The 15,722-nt window shown below is 40.7% G+C and overlaps 1 protein-coding gene across 1 annotated transcript in view; it reads right to left on the bottom strand.

The window, feature by feature from the left end:
• The window catches only part of FAM120B (family with sequence similarity 120B), a 48,467-nt gene extending 33,877 nt beyond the window's left edge, over positions 1-14,590 (bottom strand). Inside the window, exons 1-4 of the mRNA XM_041424111.1 lie at positions 14,572-14,590; positions 12,674-13,719; positions 8,093-8,273; positions 1,931-2,026 (exon numbers count right to left, since the gene is read on the bottom strand). Of these exons, the coding sequence (XP_041280045.1) occupies positions 1,931-2,026; positions 8,093-8,273; positions 12,674-13,693 (1,297 nt within the window). The 5' untranslated portion in view covers positions 13,694-13,719; positions 14,572-14,590. The remainder of the gene's footprint in view (positions 1-1,930; positions 2,027-8,092; positions 8,274-12,673; positions 13,720-14,571) is intronic.
• Positions 14,591-15,722: the final 1,132 nt, after the last annotated feature.

The following is a 15,722-nucleotide window of genomic DNA, read 5'->3' as shown; positions in this document are numbered from 1 at the left end:
GCTGTGGAAAATCAAAGATGCATGAGTGAATGTAAGGCATACAAATATGGACTGCAAAAATTTTAGAAAAATATTTGTCTGCTGAAGGAATGACAACAGAACACTAAAAATAAACACTAAAAGTCCTCCTCCCGTTTTTTAATAGTCTGCTTGAACAGCCTTTCATTACTGAGTTAGTAAAGATTGTATCTGAGAAGATTCTGTTTTTATAAACTCCGCTTATGTGGTTGCTATAAACAAACACACTTAAAATCCTGTTTATTGTCAACATGAAGGTGTGTTCTATGTGTTGTATGTTTGCAGAGCTATAGAACCAGAGTACAGGAGATTAAGTGGATTCTCCAGTAAGGGAGGAAGGAAGTTTACTATCTGGGATGGAAAACTTCACAACAATAAATACAGCACATTTGCCAGACAATTTGAAATGTAACGACATATGTACGATTTGTACTTTGTTGAGTTTTGTTTCCTTGTTTTGCAGCATGTTCCCAGACCACTGTATGCTGAAATAAAACAGTTGCACAGGACAGACTGATCAATTTTCACTCTGCATATTCATATTCCATTTGGAAAATTTCACAGCAACTTCTTGCTATCATAAAGCCAATTAGATAATCACTCTCCTAATATTGTGTCAGGGGTACCGGACAGTGAAAGTACTGTATATAAAATAAAAACTCTTTTGTACTTTGTCTATATAACCTATTTCTTTCTGAACAATCCTTCAAAAAGGAGTTTGAAAAGGCTGATATCTAAAAAGCAACTGGTGTTCCTTCATCTTTGATTTCAAAGGCTCTCATTAAATATATGAGTTTCAAATATGAAGATATATGTGTAATCTTTGGATATTGAAAAAGAAAATTTACTATAAATTTACAAAGAAGTGCCTGCATTTCAGCTTCTGAATTTGGATTTAGACCAGATCAGCACAAGGACTGCTATAGAAGGCTCTGGATGCTGAGGGAAGATGCACTGGTAATTACTCTCCAAAACTGGGTAGACAAGTAACTTTTCTTAACAAGATATCAATGCTATTGTGTATCAGTGGAACAAATACATTTTATGCCAAAGACTAGAAAAATCCCTGAGCTGCTGATCTATTTGCTAACAGATGACAGAGAGCGAGAGAGCTGTGAGACCAAGGATGACTACAACTGCATGGACAAATGAACACTTAGAATGATTTTCTCCTTGACATAATAAAATTGTTTACTCCCCATCCTAAACTAATACTGAATGATACAATTGTATATATATATATATACACACACACAACTATATATATGTACAGTGCTCAATCTTTTCACTGAAATGTATGATACTTCCTCATAAATGTAGCACATTTCTCATAACTCCAATTTCACTAAGACTGCTCATTAATGTGGTTTTTTTTACTAAAGGGAAGAAGATAAAACCACACAATATACTTAAGGCTTAAGAGAGCAGAAACAGCTTCACAGAAACAGCATGGGGTTTTTTGTTTGTTTGTTTGTTTGTTTGTTTTTAATTAAAAGCTGGAATCTCTCTCTGAGTTGTCAGAGATTATATAAAAATGACTCCTTTTACATTTTCCACTGTTCTCATTAACACAATCTATCAAACAGCTTAAAGGATGAATTTTAATATGGACCCACACACCACTTATCCTGGCCTCAGAGCAGTATTTAGAACTTCTAAAAAATTGTCTGTATTTTAGAACTCATGTTTGAATTAGCACTGGGTTTAACCAGACGCAGCAAAAACATGTATCTCAAAGTTGAATCCTATTATAATTACAAAGGGTAATTAAAAGCAACTACAAGCATGCAGCTCTTTAGCTCCTTGCTCTCCACAGTCATCCTGGATTCCATATCAAACATATGATGGATTGTCCAACCTCATTTCAGTGAAATGGTTCTTTCAGCCTAAATTAATATACATTTTATTCTACCTGTAACAGAAGGTTGTACAGGTTGTATCAGGTCCGGCTGCTTGAGAGGATTTCCAAAATAGACAAACCACTCTTTTACCAAAGGATAGGTTCCACCTAAAGAAGACAGAATTGGAGCAGTAAGTCAAATGCAAGTATTGACACTACTGTAACAGCCGGAATAAGCTGTGATCAGGATTCTAAATAGAAGGTACTTCTTGATTATTTGTTTGCTCAGCTTTAGAAAAAAACCAAGAAAAAATTGTTTCAGTATCTTTACGACAAATCATCAGAACAAATAAAAAGAGTTTCAATTACGTACTATAAACATAAGTTTGGACTGGGGAACTGCAACCAAAACTGTAAATACATGAGTCTGTGGAAAACATTCTGAAACAGGCTTAGGCCTTCCCACCCCAAGGCAGCTCAGGAAGCTCTGGAGGCACGTGGCATAACTCAGGGACCTGCATAAGCTATCTCAAGTCTCTCAGTGCTGTCACGCTGCCACATATCCAGGCAGAGCTTAATATGATTCCCCTCCCAACTTGCCCTGACATTTCCTGTGTCAGGGTTTGAGCCAAAATCTTAACAGGGAGGCCTTGATGGCTATGTGAAAGCTGACAGCAATGGAGTCATCCCACCATCAGATGCAGAGCTTTTACAATCCATTGTTCCAGACCTTTTATGAAGCATAAAGGAATTGTTAATACATAATACTTCAAGTGGCTTTCCTAGTCCCTAACCTCAACACTGCTTAGTTCCCCTAAAGATGCCCTTAAATTAAAAATTTCACTACAGGAATTGTGTATCTAACTACTTGATGCTTAAAAAAAAAGAACCCAAACAAACCAAACCTCAGAAAACAAACCAAACATTTAAGAATTTTTGAAATGCAGACTATACAATTTATAATAGTCAGCTCAAAATCATTCCAATGCAAGTCTTCATTAAAAAGAAAAACAAACAAACATAGAAACAGTGCTACTATCGATGGGGCTTCTCATTCTATCCAGATTTTTGCTTATGGTACCCATGTCATAGTGCCCTAAATTTCCTCTCCATAGTTTGTTAAACAGTGTGAATTAAAAAGGTTTAGCTAGTCCTGAGCACTTGGAATAGTGCTTTCCAATTTTTTTTCCTTTCCTTGTCCCTTTCCAGATTTACAGGATTGCATCTCTAATTTCTTCCAGCTCTCAACCAATACTGAAGCCACTATCCTTAAAAATTCCTGCCTTTTATCACCAATTCAGATCTCCCTGAAATTTACTGCACAAGTATTTTTGATGCCATGTTGTGAACCCTAATCAAAAACTTGCCCTAGATTAAAACAAACCAAACAAATCTTTCCAACACTGTCCTCTCCTTGTCCACCCAAAAAGGTTTTGTCACATAATTTCCTGATCTCACTCATAGCTCAATGCTGGAAACAACTGTTGACATTAATGAAAAAGTACTGTGCTATGGTGCAAGGGCAGAAATTCCTCAGATGTATTTCTAGTGTCAGGGGTAAGAGAAGGGAAAAAGAACACTACAAAATCTGTTTCCTTCCTTCCTTCCTTCCTTCCTTCCTTCCTTCCTTCCTTCCTTCCTTCCTTCCTTCCCTCCCTCCCTCCCAATGGGTCTGCAGCACAAACTCCCAATAAAGGTGAGGGACTCAAGAACCAACACATGGAGTATGAAGGACCGTGTTGCACATGACTTGCCATGCTTAAATGCTCAAAAACCAATTACATTAAAAATAAAATTTAAAATGCCTACACTAGAGGGGGGAAAATACTTAAACTGTACATTCCAATAGCTGAATAATCTCACATCTTGATTATAAATCATTGTCTATGATAATGTTATTTCATGAACAAAACCCTTCCACTAAATAACCCAAAGTCACTTTCAGAAACATTCTGATGTTTTAACATTCGGTTTTAAGACTTAGTGTGTGGATTACTTTGCTTTATTCAATTTATTCAGCTCACTCAGACTCCTAAATTTTAGCCTGGTTTCTTAAGGAGGCAAACCTAATACAATTAGGACATCTGTCTTATAATTAATTAATGGATGCACTGCTCTGCTTCAACTAAATCTGCCAAAGGAGAAGTGATTTCAAATGGATTAAAGTCCTAAACATTTTGTGAAACTGAGGACTCAGCTGACAGAGGGATCCTATTAGGGCACCAACTGAAAGAAAGGCAGGAAAGTCAACTTACCTGTTGTATCCAAACAGACTGAATGGCAAATCAATACACAAATAGCCGTAGAAGAGCTAGAGATGAGAGAAAAGGTAGATGGGAAGGGCAGGAAGCAATAGGGAACATGCTTAGGAACACCATATACTGCAGGAGGGAGTTGTCAAGGACATAAGAAGAAGTGAAGATGGTATAAAGAAGCATGGAAATAGAAAAACTTTGCTGGTGAGGAGCATTGCTCTTTATGAGTTCCACAACTCACAGAAAAACACATCAAAATATGTCTTGATTCTAAATACCAGTGAGATATTATTTTTGACATCAACCATTGAACTCATGCACAGTAAAAAGGGAAGTTGACAGGAAGTCTACAGTTTCATTCTTTTAATGTTTGTGAATGTAGGTACAGGACATAGCACCACATCAGCTGAATGCTTTTCATTACTATAGCCCATTAGTAACAAACATATATCACTGTTCACATAAACAGCCAAATAAATATAGCTGAAAGCAAGGTCCTGCAAACTGACAGCTCATTAGCATACAAAGAACAAAGTGGAGATATGATTTCTAAAAGTCAACCCTCTGCATGGAAATGTCTTGGGGGAAAAAAACCCACTAAGTTTTCAAACTTTTTTCTCCACGATGCATATAAAGAATATCATCAATGAAATGAAAAAAAATATAGCACTTCATTTGTTTAAATAAATTCTGTGAAAGCACAGCTTAGGAAGCCTAAGGAAAGCTTCAACTACGTGCAAACCACGAGAGTTGGAAAATGTTATGTGTGCTCCTCTATACCTGCAACAACTCCAACTCTCCAGTGCGGTCACTGGTGATAACTGGCAAAAGTTCTGCTAAGGGACTGTTTTTGACAGTGTCAAAGCAAGGATCAGTCTGGCCTGCTAATGTTAGAACTGGGAGTGATGCCAGGACTTCGAGGAGCTGGCCATGGGCTCAGGCTACATTACATAACCTCCTAATTGGCAGTGGACATGCAGGTGCAGGTATTTTCATTGAATGTGTTAGTGCCAAAACCTGCTGGCTTTGTTCTGAACCCTTTGCACACATAAGAAAGCTTGGCTGGCCTATCAGGGTGTATTATTTACTGTTATTTTCCCCTCCTACTTGAATTTTTCCAGAAGTACTTTTTTCTCAGAAAGATGCTAAAGTGTTGACCATTTCTATCACTGTATGCAATATTTCACATATTGATCAGAATGGCTCAATTAACTACAAATGCACTTTTGAAATACAGAGACAACAAATGCCATGTTGTCAGAATCCCCATCAGCCCCCTATTTATTTCTGTAGGGTCAAAAATAAGGCTGTGATTCTCAAACATTTCCATGAATAAAGGTACACACACCACACACCAAACTATACCAAAGGTAGTGTTATATAAGCAATTCTTTCAGCAGCTCTGCTACCTTTTACAGGCAGGCACTGATTTGCTCATTCCCACTCCCTGCCATTCCCTCGGGGTGTTTCAGCACAGCTGCCTGTGGCTACACAGAGCCAGATAGGGAAACAGACCAGGTTAGTTACCTGACTACAAAAAAGGCAGGGAAGAGAGACAGAGGCTATTTTCAGTTTCTCAAACTAGGCCACCACACAGCTGCACAAACAGCTGCAACAGCACAACTGAGATGATGTGCAAGGATTGAAATGAGTGGCTGTGCAAGAAAATGATTTAAAGTGGCACTGATAGCAAAAGCAACACATCCCACTATGGCTTCAGGCAAAGTGGCATGGTATGGGCTGATAGCTTCAAAGGATATGACATTCTGCTCCTATGGATTTGTTGGTCTCTTAAGCACCCTTGGAAATCACAATCTAGACATTCAGAACTCACAGTCTCTTGTTTCAGAGGAGGGCAACCAGTTTATATTAGCTTTAACCTGTTCTTACTAAAACTGTAACCACTGCTTTTACTAAATTTTGGCTGCTTTGCCAATTAACAGTAAGTAAGCAGACCTGCAAACTGCAAAGAGGTCAGTTTCCACCATATTTTAATTGACGATATTAAGGAGTAAAAATGAGGATCACTAACACATGCATGACCACTGCAAACTAGAACAAACATTGTGTAGAGTTAGTCGAGTTAGCTTCAAATGTGCTACATCAGCAGCTGTATAATGGTGGCAGACTCCACATGGACTAATTTAATTTGTTGTCTTGTTCCAGTAAACTCTTTTATAATGCTAATCCAATGTCATTCTACATTATACTACAACCTACAGACAGTGTAGACTACTTCTTCCCATCCTATCCCTTATCAAATTACAAAAAGCAGTCAACTTGACCTCATCTGAGGGAAACTGGCAAATTCTACTTATTTTGTAAAGAAGAAAGCTTCTTTGTAGTTCTAGCAGTGAATCTATAAAAACTAATGCTTACACATACCTATGCATTCCAATACAGACTGTGACTAATGACCTACACTCTTGACTTAGAAGCAACTATACAGTGGAATAAAAAAGTAACTCATGAACTACTAGGAAGTGACATGGTTAAAGCTGTTAGAGGTAGACACATGCATTGAAAATGCAGATTTAATAGAGGCACCCATGCAGACACAATCTACCTACCTTTCTGGAAGGGTTAAGGACTGATTTTCTGAACTATGACTTAGTTTAGAAAATTATCTTTAGAATTGGAAGCCCGAACTGAGAATAAATAACCCACGCTATTTGTGGTTTTATTCTAAAATCACTTCCTTAAAAGAAGACAACTTTCACATTAAAATTTCATTTTCAATATGACTTTAAATAAACACTTCTGTATTTCGATTCTAATCTTCTCGGAGTACTAAACCCACTATAACACAAATGCTAACCTGCCTACTACCCTGCCATCTTGCAGCAACAGCTGTTAATTAGGAATTTTGGTCTGGGTGTTTCTGAAAACATCAATGACTATCCTGCTGTTTAGATGAATAAGTAAAACCCAAACAAGTTATAATTATCTACAAAATTTGGAGGCACTACACCAAAAAATGAATAATGACAGATGTGCATGATTACTGCTGAGATTTTTGTTAGTCTCTCCAAATTGCTATGTAAACTCTGTTTCAGTTTTTCCTATTATAGCACAACTTCAGCCTCTGACTGCTGAAGGAAATCATGTACTTAATTACCTTTTTGCGCCTTTCTAAGCAAATAGTTTGAATATTAGGTTTGATGACAGTGCACTTTCATCAATAAAATTTAATGCAATTACCACGGAGAAATAGACACATTCAAAAGAATAAAGTTCAGTACACTTTTAATTTTCAACTCACTGGCTGAAAGACACTGTAAAGATAACACTTAACTAATGGAAGTCTTAAGAACATGAAACTGGTCCAATGATGTGAATAAAGAACTCTCTGTCTTCAAGGAGATGAATGCAAGCACAGATATAAGTACTTGCTACCGAATCTGTTTATACCACTGGATAAGGAAATCATATTTTCTAGCACTTGGATGAAAGCACTAATAATAGCTGGCATGACTACTTGCATTTGTATTATTACAGTAACTGTATTTGACTACTCTGAAAATTGCAGACTTAAAATCAACAGAAGGTAAAACTTTAACAGTGCATTATTGTTCTGTAAAAGTGTATTACAACTCACTAATTCATCCAGAGCCACACTTGTCCAAGCAACATTAGGTTTCATATACCTTCAAACTTTCAAAAATCTCGTAAAGACCATGGCTTTGCTCAATCTTTTGATCATTAACAACTTTCACAACTTCCTATTTAGCAAGGAAAAAAGCACAAATTTTTAAAAATCACTTTAAAAGCACTGACATGGAACAGCATATAGAAAAAGCCCCACAATTTCACTCACACATTTTCTCTTACTTCCATAAGAATTATATTTCAGCTGCTCAGAGTTTTTATCCTAAATGTATTTTCTATCCCAAATGCTGATAGAGCCACTGAAGCAATGAATTCAATATTTCATATTTCAAAATTGAAAGTATAATGGTGTAAGTAGTTTAATCCTTACCTTTTCCAGATTCCAATAAGATTGAATAAATATGCTGACGAGCAGGGCGGTAGATAAGTGCCTGTCCAGGAATCTCTGTATCATAGTCATCTTCCAAGGAGTTGCTGCACTCAATCTCTCCATGACTTAGGATATTGAAGATCGAATAATTTTCAGATTGGATATGCTGTTCTTTAGCTAACTGTTCATTCAAAGAAGGAAGAAGGCATTATCTCCAAAATTAAGAAGAATCAAAAAGTAACAAAATGTATTCACTGTTTGAGGAAATAGATATTTCTCCATCAGTAGAAATGAGGGAATATCCAGGAAGGGAACAAATGCTTTTTCAAATAACACCAGTATAGTATATTTTCAGACATCCATCTTTCTGTGGATAGGAATCCGCCGGAAAACCATCATTACCTTTCTTAGCCCCACCTTCAATTCTTAAAATTTAAGACCTTGAACAACAGTTTTCTAGAAAGTAATTATTCTTAAAATTAATTCTGAATTCCAGCATAGCTGCCCTCCTTTTGTCACCTGAAAAAGTATCTTCTTTCTTTAAACAGTGAGTGAAGGCACAACAAAATGCAAACTTTCAATTCTATTGCAAGATGAACTATATAAGACAGCTGTAGTTCTTTCCTGACCTGACTTGGTGTAAGCTTACATTCTGGTAAAATTAGAATACTTAATTTCACCACACTTTTACTTTGCAATAGTTCTCCACCACGAAAAGAAATGCCATCTACTCCAGTGAGGAAAACCAGGCCTGCAGGCATGTTGCTGAAAAGCAGAACTAACAGCATCACCCAGGCTGGACATTAATCACGCACTGGACGCAGACACATCTGGCTACAGCAGCTGGCTACAAGCAACCTCAGTACCAGCAAGGTCTGCTGGTCTGGAACAGCCTAGGTGAGAAAGCAACAAGGATGCTCTCAGCATCATTCTCTTCTCATCAGCACAGAATTCTCACCAGTAACACTGGCCATCTGGATTGGCCAAGTGCACGGACAGACAGACTTTCTACTTTGCAACCCCAGACCAAAACTCAGGGTGTTCAAACAGCTGAGCAGAGTGAATACTTCCATGGGGTGCCACTAACAAATTGTCCAGGACCTGTGCCATATGGTGAGTAGGCACTGACGTTTCTCTGCTCTGCACTCCCTGCATGTGTCATGCTAGTTGTACTGTTTGGGTTGTGCCATACAGCTGCAGCTACCACAAATTCTTTCACCAGGAGTTACTGGACCACTGGCCAGAAACAAATTCACTATTTCTGCAGAATTCTAGTATCTGCAAACCTGGGAACTCAGCAGGTCAAAGCTGCAGTCATTGATTGGGTAATTAGTGATCAAAACTAATTCTACTAAAATGTCATACTTTCTATGTACAGTGCAAATCAAAAGAGCACTTATATGACATATTAAAGGTTTCCCTGCAATAAATACTTCAATATTCCTAATATGTGTAAACAATGTAATCCCCCCAAGTATACTTTTGTACAAGATAAAAAACAGAGCATCAAGTATTTCTAAGCATGATATTAATGAAGCCCTGAACTATTGCACGGAAACCAGCCACAGATGAGACCATCAACAATGCTAGTTTATTGCAATTTGTCAATAATCTACACATCCTTATGTACTGAAAAAACTACAAGCTGATTTCAAAAGTGTTGCTCTATTCAATGTATTCAATGTATTCAATGTCTGTATCTTGAAAAATATTTCTCATTCATACCTACAATCAGCTAGAAAGTTATGGCCTTCTGAGAGAAACAGAAACATCAAGCTATGCCCTCATGGTGGGAATTGAGCTTTGTGTGCCATTTACATGAAGTTCAGACAATGTGCAAGGTAAGCAGAACGACATATGGGTTTCAAATATGAAGCAAAGCACACACATTACATACACAAATATTTGAACACTTGTAACAAAAACAAAAGAGAAGTCAACATGTCTAACATTTTGACTGTAATTTCCTTGGCCCAGGGACTGACTTCATGTAGGATTCTTGCAGCAACAGGGACGTGTTCTTCAATGGAGTTTCTAAACATTATTATTTTATTAGAGCAGTAGCTCAGCAAGATGCTTCAGAACTTCAACCCTTCAAATTAAAGACCAAGCCAAGAAATAATGAACATTTGTCATAAAGACCACACAGTACATTCTCTTAAGGAATAAGGATATAGCCACTATTGTCCTGGCCATAATCCAACCTAGATAATTGCATTCTGGCTGTTTTTCCTTGCACTTCAAGCAGAAAGAGATTTTTCAACACCTTATTATGATGTATGGCTGCTGAGTTTTAAAAATACCTTCTATTTAACTACAATAGTCAAAAGTGATATATACTCTATTTATGTGTGGTGAATATAAAAACCAAAATATATCTACAGTTTAGCTGAAATGAGCATTGCATAGGTTACAATGCAGTTATGAAATGTTTTAGTATTTTTAGAAAGAAAAATGTAAATTATATTGTTACTTTAGAGTTTTATGAGGAAACAGAAAAATAGTTTTAAAAGAAAATGCTTAAGATAAACAAGAGAAAGAAAAAAAAAATGTATGTGTTTGAAGTCTCTAAGGACCTAATAAAATAGGGAGTAACAGATGGCTAATATAGGGTCTAAAATACACTTCCTTGTATAGATTTTTTAAAAAATCTCAATATGTTATCTTAATTGCCATGAATTGACAGAATTGTACTCTAGACTTACTACTATACCATAAACTCTGATGCAAGGTAGCACATTTTCTATTAGCCAGGTACACCACCCTAAGCTAATATATCCAACTTCCCAGAGTGACTCAATCTGACATACCGTATCTCACCCCAACACCAGTGCATCCCTGTCCATGTGGGATACCATAACTAAAACTTGCTACTGCACCCCTGCCCTTTGGGAATTAATAAACCCATTGTAGTGCTTTTGGGTCATTCAGGGACAATGAAAGTAAGGGTAATTTAACCTGAATCAAAAAGACAAAATACAGACGTATTGCATTTGACACTGTCCTGTATAATATCCTTGTCCCTGAACTGGAGAAGCATGGATTTCACAGATGGACCTCTTGATGGATGAGGAACTGGCTGGATGGTTGCATTGAAAGAGCTGTGATCAATGGCTCAATGTGCAAGGGGAGGCCAGTGACAAGAGGTGTCCTCAGGAGTCAGTACTGAGACCAGCAGAGTTTAACATCTTTGTCAAGAACACGGACAGCAGGATTGAGTGCTCCCTCAGCAAGGCTGCTGGTGACACCAGGCTATGCGGTGCCATCAACATGCAGGAGGGAAAGGATCCATCCAGAGGCATCTGGACAGGTGGGCCTGTGCAAACCTCATCAATTTCAACAGGGCCGAGTACAAGATCCCGCACTTGGGTTGGAGCAATCCTGACCACAAATACAGGCTGGATGGAGAATGGATTGAGAGCAGCTCTAAGAAGGGCTTTAGGGTGTTGCTGAATAAGCTGCTTGACCTATGAGCTTGACCAGCAACATGTGCTCCCAACCCAGAAAGCCAGCTGAACTCTGGGCTGCATCCAAGGCAGTGTGACCAGCAGGGTAAGGAAGGGGATTCTTCCTGTCTACTCTGCTCCGGTGACATCCTACCCCGAGTGCTGTGTCCAGCTCTGATATCCCCAGCACAGGAAGTACTTCGACAAGTTGGAGTGAGTCCAGACGACTGCAAAGATGATCAGAGGCCTGGAGCACTTCTGCTATGAAGATAGGCTGAGAGAGCTGGGATTGTGTAACTGCAGAAGAGAAGGCTCTGGAGATACCTTAGAGCAGCCTTCAAATACCTAAAGGGGGCTGCAAAAGAGGTGGAGAGGGACTTTTCAAAAGGGTGTGTAGTGACAGGATGAGGGGAAATGGATTTAAACCAACAGAAAGTAGGTTTAGATTAGATATAGGAAGAAGCCCTTTGCTGTGAAGGTGGTGAGGCACTGGCTTAGGTTGACAAGAGAGAAGTTGGATCATCCCTGGAAGGATTCAAGGCCAGGTTGGATGGGGTTCTAAGTAACCTGGTCTAGTGGAAGTCTCCCTACTCAGGGCAGGAGTTTGGAACTAGGTTATCTTTAGTCCCAATCCCAACTATTCTATGACTCTATGACATGATTCTGTAGGAGTTTCCAGGTCTCCACCACAAGCAATTTCAACTTCTGCATTCTTAGCACAGATACCTTTGATACCTCCATTGCAAACCACAACCAAGCAGATCACTGACCAGCTTATGGTTGACCTGTGGGTTCTCAAAGTAAAAACTAAGTCAATACACAAATCATATTAACATGGGAAATCATATAATACATGGGAAGTACATTTCTGTGCCCAGCTGCTGGCCTATACAGGAGCTGCTCCCCATTATGTGACCTACTTGACATTACAAAAAGACAAAAACTTATTTTCATTAAATATGCTGGATCTGTGCTCATATTAATGCATGCAATAGTCGTAACTGGGGCTCTACTTAACAGACAAAAGATTTTTGCACAAGCAAATTTAAATCAATAGGATTGACGTACTCATTAGTAACTTCCACTAACTAGTCACAGCAATAAAGGGATCATTAAGCTTTAAAAAACAAGTTACCTGAAAGATTTCTTTATCTTGACAGAGAGCTGATTGTTGTTGAAGGGACAACATTTGACAATTTGTTTCATTGGGAGGAACCCATGGAGACTGCTGCCCAGGCAAAAGATAAGAGTTCACTCCTCTGCAAAGCAATGTCTTGTCTGATCCCAGAGGTAGAATCTCTTCCAAGTGTTTCACGCTGCTGTACGAGCATGGAATTTTTGAGATGTAATTTGCTACAGACAGCAGTATGTTTGTTCTTCTGTTGTAGCTATTATTCCTGTGTGGACTGGTGGTTAAACATTTGTGCCAAAAGCCTTCCAGCATGCTTTCTGGAACAACATCATTGCCAAGCAAGCATGCAAAGAGAGGAAGGTGTGCCAAACTAATACCCAGCACATGGCAAAGAACTTCTCGAGAGTACATAACAGTGACCAGTCTGTCCAAACGGAGGTTCTCAATGGAAAAGTAGGGACATGTGTTATAGATGAGATAGTCACTATCTTGCCCCAGAATTCCTATACAGTTGTGCTGCAAACCATATGCAGCCACCTCAAAGTCTGCCTCTTGCAATGTGCAAACTGTTTTTTGACCAAGTGATTTCAGGGCATAACGTGTAAAAGTAGGCAGAGCTGAAGGAAGGACAAACATTTCTCTCCCTGGCTGTTTCCTGTGAGTCTTGATAAACTGAAATAATCTGGCTATTTCCTCAGTATTCTTCATCCTCCGTTTGATCCACTCATCTCTCTTTTTCTCTTCTACTACCCCGTCGAAGTAAAACACCAACTTGATACCAGCTGCCATAAAAGCATTGATAAAATCCTCTAAAATGGCAAGGTACTCCCGCCACTGGCCACCACACACCCAGGATTCTGGTGTGTACCAGCGTCTAACGCAACTCATAGCATCTACCACGATAACAGGTGGGCAATCAGGATGATCAATGCGATGCTTTTCTGCCATTTCTCTCAGATCTACCGTTTGGCATGCATCAGGGCAAACTCTTGCCACAAATCCCTGCAAGCCTCTAACACCCATGGCTGATGTCCAAAACTCCCAGCAGTCTGAAAGAAGAAAAATAAAACAACGTTCTAAGATGTAATCCTGGAAAACAATGAAATTCTACAATAATATTTTTTAAAGCTGCTTGGAAACAAACTGTTATTTTTCTGCTTTTGCTGATAGTTCATTGCCGTATCCCACTTTTAACAATTTGAAACAGTTTACTCCCCCTCTGCCAACCGAACATAAGTACTCGTTCATTTCCCCTTCTACCTCTGATTTTCGTATCAGTGAAAAATAAAAATATCAAGAGATTCTCGTAAGTTTGACCAAACAAAATTCACAGAAATCACTGAATGAGTAAGGCTGGAAGGAACCACAAGGCCAACCTCTCTGCTCCAGCAGGGCCATCCTAGAGCACACAGCACAAGATTGCGTTCAGACAGTTCTTGAGTATCTCCAGTGAGGGAGATTTCAGGTTAATAGCATGTAGAGAAGTACACAATACTAGAAAAACAAGACTAGATTTCGGTTTTTTTATTAAGAAATATACATGCTGATGGTATTCAAAAGGCAAAGAAAGGACGGTGAGTTTACAGAGTACTGTGAATTCTAAAAGCATTCCCGAAATCTGTCAAAGACAGAGTTCAGAATACCACCCTCTTTAATCACAGTTTGGAAGGGGTTTTTCACGACCTCTCAGGATGCGGTGGGCGCTGCGCTCAGCCCCGGCAGGGCCGAGCCCCGGGGTCCGTGCGGCTCCCGAGACGCACCGCCCGCGCACCCCGGAGCCGGGGCCGCTCGCCTCGCCTCGCCCCGCCCCGCCCCGCCCGGCCCGGCCCGGCCCGGTCCGGTCCAGTCCGGTTCCGAGGAGCCCCTGGGCCTCGGCCTCGGCCCCACCGCCCGGCACTGACCCGACCGCCGCTTCCGCTTCCCTCAGGGCAGGGCCTGCCCCCCGCGCCTGCGCCCAGCGGCGGGGCGGGCCGTGCCTGTGAGGGGCCGGGCCGTGCCTGTGAGGGAGGGGTCGGGCCGCTCGCAGCGGCGGCTGTTCCTGTCCGCGGGCTGCGGTTGCTCGGCGTTGTACGGCCACAACGGGGTCGGAGGGGCCATTGTGCCCCCGAGCCCGGCCGGCACGGAGGGACGGGGCGGGGGACATGAAAGCGTCGCGCACCGAAATCGCTTCGAACCCCCCCACCCCGAGTCGCGCTTGAGAGATTTATGTTCCCCCGGGCAGCGCGACCTTTGGCGGGGGGCAGGTTCGCTTTGTCGTGCCCGACGATTGCCAGCGGAGGAGAACCCCCGTTGTCCCCGGGGCCGCACATCCTGGGATAACGCCCTGGGTGCGGGCCAGGAGCGAGACCCGCTCGCAGCCCACCGGCAACAGGTGGGGACCTGAATAACTTCACTCCCTTTCCGGGAGGGGGAAGAAACACGGGGGACACGGGGGAGCCCATGGGAAGATAAGATCAGATGTTATTGCCGGTGAAAAATTAAAGAGAGCGGTGCTCTGGGGAGTGCAGATTAATATATTTGGTGACTCTGAGTGCACAAAGCCTCACCATTGTGGCTGTGTCTGAATGCCTGTGAATAGGATGGAGCATATGTGGCCTGTCACCGCAGGTGCCCACATCTGTTCGTCTCCGGGCAGATGCTCTCAGAAAAGGGGGGAGCATTTCCAAAAGCTCAGGCCTGCCCCATCCATACGCATCCTCTTTCTCATAATCACCTTTTGCAGAGTAGTTTTTGCCTGCACCTTCTCTCATCCCCTGCCTACCCTGAATGTGAAGAAATGAAGAAAGAAATAAAAACTGCACAAATTGGAAGTGGCTTGGAAACCTCTGGAAGCATGTAATCAAACTGCTGCCCCCTCTCCTCCCTCAAAGTTTATTAGCAGCAAGTTTTGTGCTGCAGCCAGCATACAGTGCAGAAGATGCACACACTGTGCAAAGGGGGAGAACACAAAAACCCTTCATGCGTGAAATGCAACACAGTACAGCAGCACTCTGTGCTGCCACAGGGCTCTAGAGAGTGACCTGTGCTGGAGTGGTGGTTTGCAGCTACTATT

The sequence above is a fragment of the Onychostruthus taczanowskii genome, unplaced genomic scaffold (assembly GCF_017590055.1).
Source record: "Onychostruthus taczanowskii isolate IOZ18803 unplaced genomic scaffold, ASM1759005v1 scaffold111, whole genome shotgun sequence".
Taxonomy (NCBI): Eukaryota; Metazoa; Chordata; class Aves; order Passeriformes; family Passeridae; genus Onychostruthus; species Onychostruthus taczanowskii.
The sequence above is the reverse complement of the archived record's forward strand: the minus strand, read 5'-3'. Positions and strand labels throughout refer to the sequence as shown.